This window comes from Hyaena hyaena, unplaced genomic scaffold (genome assembly GCF_003009895.1).
Source record: "Hyaena hyaena isolate Hyena2069 unplaced genomic scaffold, ASM300989v1 scaffold_116, whole genome shotgun sequence".
Taxonomy (NCBI): Eukaryota; Metazoa; Chordata; class Mammalia; order Carnivora; family Hyaenidae; genus Hyaena; species Hyaena hyaena.
Genome location: NW_024080748.1, coordinates 1297756 through 1311932, shown reverse-complemented (window position 1 = coordinate 1311932; position 14177 = coordinate 1297756). Strand labels below are relative to the sequence as shown.

The 14177-nt window shown below is 47.1% G+C and overlaps 1 protein-coding gene across 1 annotated transcript; it reads right to left on the bottom strand.

Moving 5' to 3' along the window:
- Window positions 1-8564: 8564 nt before the first annotated feature.
- Window positions 8565-12991, bottom strand: LOC120234785 (serum amyloid A protein-like). Its single transcript, XM_039236749.1, has 4 exons — window positions 12908-12991; window positions 12124-12218; window positions 9233-9371; window positions 8565-8870 (listed from the first exon to the last, which is right to left on the bottom strand). Exons 2-4 carry the CDS (start codon window positions 12212-12214, stop codon window positions 8708-8710), a joined length of 393 nt encoding a protein of 130 aa, XP_039092680.1. The 5' UTR covers window positions 12215-12218; window positions 12908-12991; the 3' UTR covers window positions 8565-8707.
- Window positions 12992-14177: the final 1186 nt, after the last annotated feature.

Sequence of the window (14177 nt, the reverse complement as noted above, 5' to 3'; positions counted from 1 at the left end):
TGAATGTTTCACTTCTGTTTTTCATTCAGAACACAGCCAAAGAACTGTAGACAAAAATTGCTGTCACACTTCCACATGATACTCGAATATCATGTAACCAGATGGGTTGAAGACATTGTCAGAGAAGGGAGACTTCACAGAGTTTCTTAGAGTTTGGGAAACATGGAAAACCTAACGACTGTGGTCTACAGTGAGGGTGGGGGTGGAGTGTGTGAGTGAGTGAGTGAGTGTGTGTGTGTGTGTGTGTGTGTGTGTGTGGTGTTTTCCCTTACCAAGAAATTTTCTGACACCAGTTGGGTGTCCTACAATGCAAGCCAATTCTGACACTATTGACCCAGAGGTAGCATTAGATCCCACAGGTAAAGGGCAAGACTGTCCTCCACTTTAGGCACTAATTCAAACTCCAGATAGAAGAGATGCATAGGGCAAGGTATGGGGAAAAGCATAAGGAACTTCCATGTCTTCTCTAAGATCCACCTTCTCCAAATCTTCACGTGTTCCCCAGTCTAAAAGCTCTCGGAATCAAGTTCTTTGCGGGTTTTTTATGCCTTTGTTGCAGGAGGACGATTGACTAGACTAAATCATTGGTCATTAGCGATTGAATTCAATGTCTAGTCCCTTTCCCTTCCTGAGATGAGGGGTGGGCTTTGGGGGGTGAGACTGAAAGTACAAGACACCTCTGTGGTACTCATCACTTGGGAGGTTCTAAGGGCTTTAGGAGCTCTGTGCCAGAAATGGGAGGAAGACCAAATATATATCTCTTACTATAAATCACAGTATCATACCTTCCCATTAGCACCAGCTGGGTTTGGGTTGTATTGGATTATGTTGAGTGTGAGTCTGTACTAAAGTAAAGATCAAGAAAGAGCCCTCCCTTCACTATCTTTCAGCTTTTGTCATTACATTATGACTGTCCAGAAGACCCAGAAGAAATCTCAGGAGAAGGAGACAGCCTGAACTGGCACAGTGATGCAGTCATTTCCTAGCAGATTATTCTAGGGCATATTACAGCAGTCCTCATTTGCCAAAAGGGTACAGAGAAATTTATGGCAGTAAAAAAAAAAAAAAAAATTGCATCATCAGAATTTATTTTCCAAAGTAAACCAAGCAACAACAACAAAAACCCCCTTCGGTTAAATGTTTAAATTTCATCAGTCTAGTTGGCTGTTAGGCAGTGTTTTCAAACAACTCGTATCTTTCACTTGCCTAAAGATTCTAGACAGTGATTCATGGTTGCATCACTTTTAACAGGGCTACGGAGTTGCATAGTGGCTGAGAGCTTGGGTTCCGAGGCAGATTGTCTAGCTTGGAATATTGCTCTGTGTCTTTGTAAGGGACCTTGGGGGAGTTACTTTGTTTCTCTGAGTTCAAGTTTTCTCATCTATAATAGGGGGACAGTAAGCACTCAGGATAGTGTGAGAATTAACTGAGGTCATGAATGTGGAGAACAGAGCACGGTGCCTGGCACATAGGTTAGAGTCACCTGTTAGTGACAGATGAGACTCAAGTGCAGGGCAGTAGTGCTTGTGACCGGTGCACAGGGAATAAATATTAGCTGTTGTTTGAAAGGTGTGGAATATCCTTTTACCCGGGAGTGATCAGACCCATGTAAACTGGTTTGTATGAATCCGAGAGAGTGGGAAGACCAAAATTGAAGTTAATAATTTGCTTCTGGTGTTAAATTTGCCCCCGTTCTGCCCAAGGCTCAAAGCCTTATAGTCATTCTTGCCTCTCCCCCTTCTCAACCTCACTTCCGGTTACCAGGTGAGCCCTCTCAATACTGTGGTGGTGGTTTCCAGGGGTCGTTTTTTCTCCAGTCTCCGCTGCTGCCCATCCACATTCTCGTTACTCCTTGCTTGTCTGGACACTTGCAGCGGTCTTTGTGACCTTTCTTTCTTCACGCCTAAAGTCTTGCCTTCCCCACTGCCACCACTCAGCCTCAGCTCCTCAGAGTGTAAGCACCTGGGTGTCACCCACCTGAAGTGTTTGCCAAACCTGCTGTACGTCAGAGTCACCACAGGAGCATGCGCAAGATGCTGGTGTCAGGGATCTTGGCCTAGACCTGGAATCTGTACAGCTAGGGTCTAATTTAATCCTCAGCTGGCCTCTCACCCCGATATCATTCCTAGACTTAGTATCTCACAGTTATCCTGGTTTTTAAATGAACCCCTGTTTTGATCCCATGGGAAGTTAATTGGAGATCCACTGTGAAAATCCTTGTCCTATTGAGACCGGCCTTAATCATGCCTCTTCCCAGTCAGAAGCTTTCAGTGGCTCCCCTCTGCTTTTAAAATAAACCCAAATCCTTGAGCTTGTCATTGAAGGCCCTCCGTGACTTCTTTCCAAACTCAGTTTCTCACTTCCAGAGTTTGTTCCTCATCCTGGGTTCTCTGTTTCTTGGATACACGCTGCACTTGGACCTCTGGTTGTGCCCCTGCTTAACCTTGATGTGTGCTTTGCCCCTGTCCCCACCTGTTGAAATCCACGAGGGTTCTGTGCCTTCAAGTTCTATGTGTCAAGTTTGGTGGTTTTATTTTTTTGGTTGTTAATTTTTTTAATGTTTTATTTATTTCTGAGAGAGAGAGAGACAGTGTGAGCAGGGGAGGGTCAGAGAGAGATGGAGATACAGAATCTGAAACAGGCTCCAGGCTCTGAGCTAGCTGTCAGCACAGAGCCTGACATGGGGCTCGAACCCACTAACCGTGAGATCATGACCTGGGCTGAAGTTGGACACTTAACGGACTGAGCCACCCAGGCGCCCCAAGTTTGGTGGTTTTAAAATGTGATAAAATGCAGATAATTTAAACCTTACCATCTTAACCATTTTTGTCGCAGAACAAGGAAACAGTAACTTTAGAGTGGGTTCAGAGCTTTTCCTACCCTTTCAGTTAGAAGAAACCTGCATACCACTAAACTTTCCGAATAACACTACAGAATTACAGCACAGTGCTGTGCTGCCGTGTGGTGATGAGGAGTCTGGAGTTTCCAGTCAGCCCTGGTCCAATGGACCAAATACAAACCACAGAAGGAGTCTGGAAAAATTTCCACTTGATAATTCTTTCCAGAGGGTTCAGAGAAACACCTGGCACCACTGTGTCCTAAATACAGAGAATGTTTTCCCGTCTTGCTCAAGTAATACATTATTCTGAATCACTGTGAATATTCAAGTTAACGTTTCCCGCTAGTGGTGTGGCACCATTATCAATAGGCAGAGCCTGGGGTTAGTGACATAGTGTCAGTGGTTTTGATCCCCTGACTGTGTAGTTTTTCCTAGTAAACTACCTGTCTTCATTGCATGAGGCCTGTGTAGTTCTGCAGAGCCCCATACTTAGCAGGGGCCTGGGCTTGCTTGAGTGCCCTGCTTTCATCATCTTAGAATTTTTAATAATAATGCATTGGGACCCACGCATTGAGTAGCTGGCTCTGGCTGCCCCAGTAGGTCTGAGGTGGAGCCTGAGGTTTTGCATTTCCAACAAAATCCCAGGTGGTACTTCCTGGCTTCACCCTTTGAGTAGCAAGGCTCAGTCTGAAGTCAGGTAGCAACTTGGAAGGAATCTGAAGGACAGTATGGATCCAAGGCCCCTAGTAGCTGGATTCCTTGCCACATTAAGGGAAACGTGAATTTTTCTATTCCTTAAGCTTCTGTGTTTTTGTTACAGCAAGTTAACCTCACCCTAATTAGAGGAATTGAAATAGAGCCAGTCTCACAACTTGTTCCATTCTCAGTTTATTTAGGCTTAAATAATTTCGGAGAAAGAGGCTTCTGTGAAGTATGCCTGGAAACTTGCCTCCAAATGTGTCAAACACAAGCTAAGACTCTCTGGTCCCCCTCTAGTGCTGGTGGGTTCCATTGGAATGGCCTTTATGGTCTTGGGGACTGGAGTTGAAGTTGGAAGTTAGAGGAGAAAATGAGGTGGTGCGGCCCGGGCTTACCAGAATTTGGTTTTGATGCTTGGAGACAAGCCCTAGCCAACAAAACTTGCTTCTCCTTGTCCTTCAAACCTGTCTCCTCTGGGGACCTTGTGGCTCATATATTCCGTGGATCCCTTAACCATAATGGTCATCCTATCACCCTAATTTTACTCCAACCTCTGACAAACTACTTTTGTTGTGAGATAACAAAAACAAATCATCTTAAGCAAAATACCATGTGGTGTGTAGCAGGTACAACCCTGTTGCTAAGGATGTCCCCATATCCCTACCAAGCCCGGTAGCACTCAGTCCCTCAAAGAGCACTGTGCTCCATCCAGATCACATCCCCCTGGGGTGGCCCCTGGCTTGTGGCATCTCTAGGCTCATGCCTGATTCATTCCACAAGTCCATGGTAGCTTACGTTTCTCTGTCCTTCCTGGTCGCCTCTGCCTGTCTCCCTGTCTTGGCTAACCAGTATCTTTCCCTCTTTTCTCTTTTATCCTCAGCCTAAGATCCAATCAATCCCTTCATTCCTGAGTGAATTTACTGTCCATATATTGGAGATGCCTGTGCTCTTCTTTTTTCTTTCCTTTTTTCAACTTTTATTAGAGAGTACAAGCGAGAGAGGGGGAGACAGAGACAGAGAAAATATCTTGAGCAGCCTCCATGCTCAGAGAGAGAGAATATTTTAACCCGGCTCCATGCTCAGCACAGGGCTTGATGTGGGGCTTGATCCCATGACCCTAGGATCATGACCTGAGCCAAAATCAAAGAGAGTTGGATGCTCAACTTTCTGAGCCACCCAGGCACCCTGATGCCTATGTTTTTTCCATGAGCTTTAGAAAAGCACAGTGTTGGTGTATCAGATATGGCTTATGCACTACTTCAGATCCTCTGGCACCGCCCCCCCCCCCCCCCCCCGCTTTTCCTGCAGCCACTTCTGCAATGATGATTCCATCATTGATGAGCATTGAACCATTTCATGCAGGTGTAACCTGGCATCACCTGGCTTTGGGTCTGTCCCACAGGGCACTCAACGTCTATTCCACACACTAGGGAAACCCACAGAGCACTCAGCATGTGTGCAACCATGGCATGTAGAAAGGTTAATATTCAAGGAGTCACACTTGACCAACGGAGATGGGAACCAGTTGATAGGTGCTTTTCTTTTTTGAATCCTGGTGGATAGTGCTCAGGCATCTTTTACTACATTCCTTAGAAGGTCCCAATGGGATTGAGCTCTAGCTATCAGGCTCTTACTTGTGGCCTGCTCTGTAATACATCCTTATGTTGGCCATGCTCCCTCACTGGTCTACACCCCTGTCTCTTACCCCTGCTCACTGGGGTTGTTTCCAAGTAGAGTACCGAAGAACCTAGGGGAGGTGGTAGGGGTGGTGGGGGTGAGGAGGGCAGGAGGTGGGAGGTTTCTTCTGTTCTTTGAGACTTTATCACCTAGACTTAGTCTGTTATTCAAGTGAAGGGTCCATTAGGTAAGAAATAGTAGATATCCAGCCAGCAGTGATGGTCTCTGTCCTGACATGACCTGCTTCCTTTTCCTTCCCCCTACTCTGATGTCCTCAGATCCCCACAGCTAAGCTCCCAGACCTCCCTACCTACAGGTGCATCTCGGCTCATGGCTTGGTGCACAAAGCACTGAAGGATCCTCAGTCTAACCTCTAAGCAGCCCTCCAGCTATAGCCAGGGAGAATGGCACAACCACACTTACCCAATAGTGAGAGACCCCATGGGCCCAGGACCCATCAGATGGTGCCCCAAAAGCTAAGCAGAGTCCAGGTTGTGACCCGGCTGGGGCTTTGTATGCACCCTCACTGCTAACCTGCTCACGGAACCGGGCTGGGTCTTGACTAGTCTAAAAAAACATTTCCATTTCTCCCCAAAACAATTTCATCAGTAGTGGAGGCTTTTATCTCCCTGACCTATTCACTGTAAATCCCCATCAGAGAACTAGGGAATATTGTTACTTAGTAGTGTAGGTGAGTCAGACTGCCTGCATTCAGATCCTGGCTTTACCACTCACTAGAGCTGTGACCTTGAGCAAGTTACTCCTGCTTCCCTTCATCCTTTAACTCTGGATGCCCATCCGCCAGAACTCACAGCCAAAGGGAGCTGTGAGGACTGTGGTTCAGCCTAGCCAAGCTGACACATCCAAACACCATCACTGGGGTGGGGGCGGGGGGTCGAAATTTTCATTTCTAATGAGAAAGCTTGCAAAACATTGCTAGGAATCTAATTTTTTCTAGGGTAAAGTGAAATTATGTCAGCTTAGATAGTACTTTAGTATAGATTTGGGTATTCATCTTGAAGTGAAACATTACCACATTCTGCAGATGAAAACCTGTATCAAATCTCCCCACCCTCCACAAGTCCCAACATCACTCCCAGGTCTGTCATCCTGTGCAGAATGCTTTTCTTCCTGCTTCATTCATTCACTGAGTAAATGTTTACTGAGCCTCTCCTATGTGCCAGGAGCTGTGGCAGGTACCCTGGATATAAGGATGACATATAGCAAGATACACCCCCTTTTTCCCCTTTGTGGTGAGTCCTGAGGACAATAATGTACAACAGTAGCAGGTACAACTGGGTTCCCTCAGGTTCCTTGTCTTCCCTTTCAAGTATTCAGCATCTCCTGACTATATTCTCTTTACCTTCCTTCCTTTCTCAGTAGTAACTCCTTAATCTTTTTCAGGTTAACCCATCATCTATGACCCTACCCTGACCCCTCCTTTTTTACTAATGAGTTAAAAAGTAAATTCTCTCAATCATTCACTCATTCATTCATTCAATATGTGTTCTATTATGTACCACATACTTTGCATAGTGCCAGATATTTAAAGTTAAATGAGACAGAAATTATTAACAACTAGGATGGAAGACAGACCAAGGAAACAATGAAAACAAAACCAAAAAGAATAACAGAAATGTAAAACAAGAAATAAGAAAAAATCATCCTAGATATTGGTGCCTGGTAGGAAGGAAAGAATAGCCATGGTAGGTGACTCAGAGCAGTCAGAGAAGGCCTCTCTGAAGAGTGATTTCACGCGAGGGATAGAAGGTGTGAAGGGAGCAGCCATGTGAAGAACAGGTGGATTGGGTGTTCTGGGCAGAAGGAACGTCATGTGCAAATGTCCTGTGGCAAATTAGAGCTTGACTTTTTGGTGGAACTGAAGGAAGAACAATGTGGCTGGAGATCAGTGAGCCAGGAGGGTGTGACAAAAGAAGAATGTGATATAATGCAGAAAATTGAGGACTTCTTTCAAGAAGGTAGGAGAAGGCAGGTGTGCTGAACTTTGCTCACAGGCCTACTTGTACCGGGAGGAATATGTCAATTGTTTTGGGCTACCTGGAAGTCCATGGTGGACAAGAGTTGCTTTGCTGGCATGGTGGGTACAGAGGCCAGGCTGGAGCAGAGTCAAGTGTGAGTCTGAAGGAAGGAATCAGACCGTGTAGGTGGGCTGTTCTTTCAACAAGTCATACCAGTAGGAGGAAGAGGAAAAGGGGCAGGAGTGCAGGGTGAGGTGGGCGAGTCTTATGTTTTCAATGTGGTAATTTATTGGGGAAACAGCTGGTGATGCATGGACCATGTAAGGTGGCTTGATCAGTTGCGCATGCGATTTCAGGTCAGATCATGATCTAGTACTTGGCCTTGAGCCCCATGTCAGGCTTTGCGCTGACACCACGAAGCTTGCTTTGGATTCTCTGTCTCCCTCTCTCTATGTCCCTCCCCAGCTCATGCTCTCGCTGTCTCTCAAAAATAAACATTAAACATTTTTTAAAGTTATATTTATTATTAAGTATTCTCTACACCCAATTATGACTCAAACTCACAACTTCGAAATCAATAATCACGCTTTTCCAACTGAGCCAGCCAGGTGCCCAGAGGGAAGCTTAATATTAAGAATCATTAAGCAGTTACAGGAGATTGGCTACAAAGCAGTAACAGATGAAGGAATAAATTAAGGAAAGGGCCCTCAAAAAGCTGAGATTAAGGTCTTGTTAGGAAGTGTGTGGCTATAGTCCAATGCATGGCAGAAAAAGTTTACTGGGTGCCGCGGGTCAGAGTTGACAAGAGCGCCCCCACTGAGGTGACAACAAAACCTGCCAGAAGTTGATGTTGTCACTGTGCCACCAATTTCCTGATATATTTTGTTCCTGGGACCTTTTGAGTAAGACACCGAGTAATGGCAAAGAAAAACTGCTGTGGATACAGGTCTTAGATGGCATGGACAGAAACTGGTTTTAGCTGGATTTGAAGGTGCTGCTGAGAAACCAGCACAAGATCAAGGGGTGGTGGCCGGAGCAGGATTCCACAGTACCATCCTCCCATGGCTGTGTCCCCTGAGAATATAATCAAAGAGAACCGGATGCTGAGGATAGAGAAGGAGACAGGACACATCTGACAAGAGAGTGGGGTCTGGACACGAACAACCTGGAAAGAGCACTGGGGTAACCAGAGGGGGCTGGATAGGGCAGCTGGTCTGATCCAGGAAGGGGGAGTACAGGACATCTGCCCTGTGTGACACTGACATGGTCACCCCGCACCAAACACACGCCCACAGGCTCGGCCTGCACGTGGGTGTCCCTCCATCACCCCGGGGAACAAATAGACAGTTCTTACATAACAACAACACGTATTTTTCAACAATCTCTTAAGGATTTATTAGACACCTGTTAGGTGCCCTTCATCAGCATCTGTGGACAGAGAACTCAATGACTCGGTGTCTCTGCCCTCGGGGGCCTCCCAGCCCCTGTGCTGAGTGCAGAGCAAAGAGGAGGCTCAGTACTTGTCAGGCAGGCCAGCAGGTCGGAAGTGGTTGGGGTCTTTGCCGCTCCGGCCCCATTCATTGGCAGCCTGGTCAGCCTTCGAGTCCTCTGCTCCGTGGCCGCTGTTTCCATGCCTAAATAAGTCTGTGAACCTCTGAGTATGCTCTCTGGCGTCGCTGGGGGGAGGGAGGCAGGTAGGAGGTTAATTAGGAGTTTTGCAAGGGATAGCTGAAGGGAGCCAAGGAAAGGGGCTAAAACACTGACCCCTGTCCCAGAAACAGACCACCTCAGCTGGGGCTGGTCCCTTTGCTGGGTGAACAGCACTCAGAGGGGGAGGGTGGGGACCACCCATTCCCCCTGGCCTTGCTCTGGCTCCATCAGCCACTCACACCCCACACTGGGCACTGAGGGGAGGGTGGGCAAGAGGAGGAGGAGCCACAGTCTCTACAGGAGACTTCTCCAGGGCGTGGCCCCTCCTGGCTGTCCAAAGCAGCCACGCTCAGCTCACCCACCCCTGCATTCCCTGGAGCCCCGTTACCTGATCACTTTTGCCGCCCAAGCGCCCCCAGGTCCCCTCTGTGCGGCATCATAGTTCCCCCGGGCGTGGAAGTATTTGTCTGAATCTTTGTAATTGGCTTCTCTCATGTCAGAGTAGGCTCTCCACATGTCTTTAGCCCCTGGAAAGGAAAGAAAATGATGAGATGAAGGTGGTCATATCTTGGCAAAATAGAGAAATAAGACATTTTCCTCCCACTGATTCTTCCTTTCAGCTTTTGACAAAATCCTTGGAGATGATATTGGCTGGGATGAATATTCCTTTACCTTTCACTTCCCTGGGTATATGTTCTGAGAGGCACACTTGGTGCAAGTTTTATTCTATTTGATTCCACTCTAAGTCCTGTTGGCTACTTTTGTTTGGCTGTGTGTGATGTGTGCCAACAAGAGTGGGATGGTCTTTAAGTAAAGGATGCTTTGTCCCGCGATGACCTCTACCTGGACAGACACAGGGAACCCATTGACTGCAGCCTGAGAACGAAGGCAAGTCAGAGGGAGGCTGCTGACCCAGAGGCCTCCCAACCAGGTCAAGGGGAGAAATTATCCCGGTGGGCATCATGATGACAACTTGGTCCTGAAAATTTCTGAATGCCTGGAGTATATTTGGCACCCAGCTAGTGGTTAGGGGGAGGTCCCCTGGAGAGATTTACAAAAACAGGGTCATCAGATGCAGAAAAAAGGGTACCTGGTCCACTAGCTCTAAGGTTCAGTGTCCTCCCCAGCAAATGGAGGAGGATATAGCCTTCCGCAGAGAGTTTATGCAGATGAATGGAGAAAGTGCACATACGACTTTTAGAAGATTGTAGGTGTTCAATATGCTATCACTTCCCTGGGCCTTAGGAAGGCTGGGACAAAAACCGTAATGGGACTATGTTAAGAGGAAGATCAGGGAGTTACAGACTGAAGGAATCTGATCAGGCTACACTAAAATGAAGTCTTTAAAAAAGCAATGCAGAAGGTAAAAGAGAAAAACTTGCTGTCGAGTATAACCATAGTTTATGTAACATCCATGTATGCCATATTTTCATTTTCTGTTTATTATTTCTGTTATTTACAAAGATCACTTTGTTGAGTGGTACGACATCATTTTTAATGTTTATTTTTGAGAGACAGACAGAGTGTGAGCGGCAGAGGGCCAGAGAAAGCAGAAGACACAGAATCTGAAAGAGGCTCCTGGCTCTGAGCTATCAGTCCAAAGTCCCATGTAGGCTCAAACCCACGATCCGTGAGATCATGACCTAAGTCGAGGTCAGACAATTAAGCTAAGTGAGCCACCCTGGTGCCCTGAGCGGTATTCTTCCTATATTCGTGTTACTGATTTATATAATGCCTTGTGTCCATTGGCAAAAAATAGATTTCCAAAATGCCTGAGAGATGGGTCGCTTTTGGGGCAGAGCTGGAGGTAGTGGTTTCCAACCTTTAGCGGCACAAAAAGCCACTGGAAGCTTGGTAAAGGCCAGATTTCAGGCTCAGCCCCAGAAACTGGGATTCAGCAGAGGGGAGTGTGTGGATCCGGTGTTCCACAATGCACCCCAGACCCCAGGTGATTCTCATGCAAGTGGTCCTAGAAAACCCTTTGAAAAACATTGACCTAAGAGATGAAAAACCATCTGTAGCTGTGCCTTGTGAGAATTTAGAAAAGGCTGACAGCAACCTTTGTGTTCTTAAAACAAAAGCAGTGAGGATCACAGAAAAATAACAATAAATAATTTTGTGGAATAAACAAATTCTTGTCCCTTGACTCTGACTGATGGGCACATATCTCTTGCTCTCAGGGCCCAGCCAGGTCTCCCGCCAGCAGAACCATCATCATGTAATTCCTTGTGCCTCTTATGGTGGGGACAGGAGCTGTGCAGAGTTGCTTTCCTCCTGTACCACATCCTGACTGCCTGCCATTTGCTCAGATAAACACGAGATATGGGTCCACAAACCCCTCACTGTCCCCTGCGCTCTCTGGTCCGCGAGGCAGGATGGTCCTTGTTCATAGCAAGGTCTGAGGTGCTCGACTCCAGGGTAGATCCTGCTCTGCTTGAGAACTTTGCTAGGACTCTTATCTCTCTGTGCCTCAGCTTCTCTGTTAAAGGATAATAGTTCCTATGTCACAGGACTAAAGATTAAAACCTGAGGATGAAAATGAGTTCATTCATACAGGTAAAGTCTTAGAACAGTGCCTGGAACAGGCCAAGCTCAGTTAGTGTTGGTTGTAGTTACTAAGTGCACAAGTTTGAAGCACGCACTTCGTGTCTGAGACACAGCAATGGGCTGTCCCTGAGTTCCCAGTAGGGGACAGTAGAGTCCCACGTGGGAGTAGGTAGCAGGTGCCCTGGACCCCAGATGTCTTCTGCTCCTGCTGCAAGTTAAAACCCAAAGCTTATGTGACCTTCGGTCTGGGATCCCCAGGGAACTGTGCAGTGCTGGCCAGAAAAGCCAGGGCCAGAGGGATAGGACAGATGTCATTTAAGGGGAAAAACCATCAGTAGGAAGTAAGCTCTAGAGATCTAGCGCACAGTAGAGTGAACACAAATCAGTGTTGTATCATCATTATCAACCTGGCCACAGTTTAGAATTTCATTATTTCAAGTACTAAAGGGAAAGGATAACTGTCATGTGATAGACGTGCTCTTATAGCCACAATGACAATCATCTTACATATACAAAAGTATCATTAACATGACGTCCACCTTCAATGTATACAATGTTATGTCAGATATGGTTCAATTTTTCTCAAAAGCCTGGGAAACTGCTGTCTTGCAAACCGTTCTTCTTTTCTTCCCACTTGTGGCCTTCACCCTGTGCGCATGTGACCTCCACTGTGGTGAATTCTGATAGGGGCCAGCTGCTGCCTTCTCCGGACCCCCATCCTTTGGTCCTTACCTTGCCCAGCCTCCTTGAGGAATGTGAACCATCCCTGGCTGCTGACGCCCAGGACCAGGGAGCACAATAGGACGCCCACGAAAAGCTTCATCCTGCTGCAGAGACAAGGAGACATGCAAGGAGGACGCAGTTTGGGTTTGGTTTGGTTTTGGGGGGAGTCATGCGGACCCACACCTGTATTCCAGAACTGAACCACACTCAATATTACCTGTATCTATCTACACACACACACACACGTCTATACACGTGCATGTGTACATATCTACCCGTGTCTATACATATGTGTGTATAAATGTGTAGAGAGAGAGATGTAGGCAATGCATGTACGTATATGTAGGCAGGTGGCACATAGATACATGGAGAATTCCAGAAGGTCCGGTTCTCCGTCTCATTTGCCCCGTTGGAATCCCAGTGTGTAAGGTTGCGCTGCACTTCTAATATAAACCACATTCCATTTCAGTCATCCGCTATGAGCCACGAACCCATTGTCAGAAAGTTTCCAGAGAGGCCTTTGGGGATTTTGTGACCGTGTACTCATCTGTAAAATGAGGATAGTGAGACAACGCACACATGTTTGCAGTATACCTGCTCTACCCATCCATGAACTCTGCAGAGGAAGTACACTACTAAATCCTTGTCCCAGAAAGTATTCACATCTGGGGAATTCGAATTGCCAGGATAGTAGATTCAGGAAGGAAGCATAGAGCGGGGACACAGCGCAAGAATGCCATTGGGTAAAAGAATCTGCACAGAAGCAATGTGTTGGAAAGTTCTAGTGCCTCACCTTTGGCTCTCCCTTCCTGCTGTGGATCCTGGTGAGGTTGAGCTTCTTGTGCCTCCTGCCTGTGACAGGGGCTGGCATTTTATATACTGACACTCTCCTGGGGAATGGGTAGGCAAGCAGGTTTGAAGCAAAACACTGAGATTTGGGAAATCCCTCTTGGCCAGAACACAGCATACAGAACATCAGGCTCCTTTGTCACGCCCATCTACATCCCCAGGTTGTGCAATCTGGCAGCTTTCAGGCATGTAGCAAACTTGGAAATTTCTACTTGTTTCTGGTGTCACTGCTGGTAAGAAAGGTTTTCTTCCCCACACAATAGTGTATTGAGAGTTGCTGTGAAGCGTATTCCGAATGAGAAAAGAGATATGATTGCCTAAAGAATCAGAGAACAAAGGCAAATGGAGGAGCAGAATGGGCTCCATTAAAGGTGTGGCTAAGGAGAAAGCCGGGACCCCAGAGAGCAGTAGTTGGGGAGGAAGGACCGACAATCAGGAAAATGAAGCTTCCAGAACCCAGTGGGGTGGACTCGATCCTGGAAAAGGGATTCTTCTGTGATCAGTTGTTATGGAAGCTCCTCGTGGCAGGATACAACTGAGGAACTGCAGTGTAGAAATGTGATACAGTGTCACTTAGGAAGGACACATAAAATGGTCAGGTAAGGGGCTCCTGGGTGACACAGTCGGTTAAGGGTCCGACTCATGATTTCAGCTCTGGTTACGATCTCATGGCTCAGGAGTTCAAGCCCTGCATTGGCTTCTGCACTGACAGTACTGACCCTACCAGGGATTCTCTCCCTCTGTCTCTGTGCCTTTCTCTTTCTCTCAAAAATAAATAGTTTTAAAGAAATGATCAGGAAATAGCTGTTAAATTATCAGACCTGAAGATTCAGGAAGGGTGCAGAGAAAGCTGGGTCGCTGCCCACACCGGGCGGTGTATTGATACAGCTGTTTTCAGCTGGAAAAGCAGGACTGGGCTTCACGATGGGAGTCAAGGAAGTTTGTGTCGGGAAGGAGTGCACGCAGGTGCCATCAGCCTGGTGGAGGCCATGGTCCACTCACCTACCCGTGACTGACCCTTCATGACAAAGGGGAAGTGTCAGGTAATCGGGTTGCCCTAGAGAAGAGGTGATGCATATGTAATGTGGTAGCAACAGTGGGAGACCCAGTGGACAGACCTGCACCCAGTGTCCTCACAGGCCTGGGGCTGGACGCCTGAGGACGGCAGTAGGGCAAGGAAGGCCCAGCCCAGGGAGCTCACGGGTTCTGCCCCG

Bases quoted from the DNA above. Each gene is read 5' to 3' on its own strand.
- LOC120234785 (XM_039236749.1), bottom strand. From the start codon at position 12,214: ATGAAGCTTTTCGTGGGCGTCCTATTGTGCTCCCTGGTCCTGGGCGTC. The intron at 9,372-12,123 runs GTAAGGACCAAA...TTTCCTTTCCAG, and splicing joins CCTCAAGGAGGCTGGGCAAG to GGGCTAAAGACATGTGGAGA. The intron at 8,871-9,232 runs GTAACGGGGCTC...CCCTCCCCCCAG, and splicing joins TGGGCGGCAAAAGTGATCAG to CGACGCCAGAGAGCATACTC.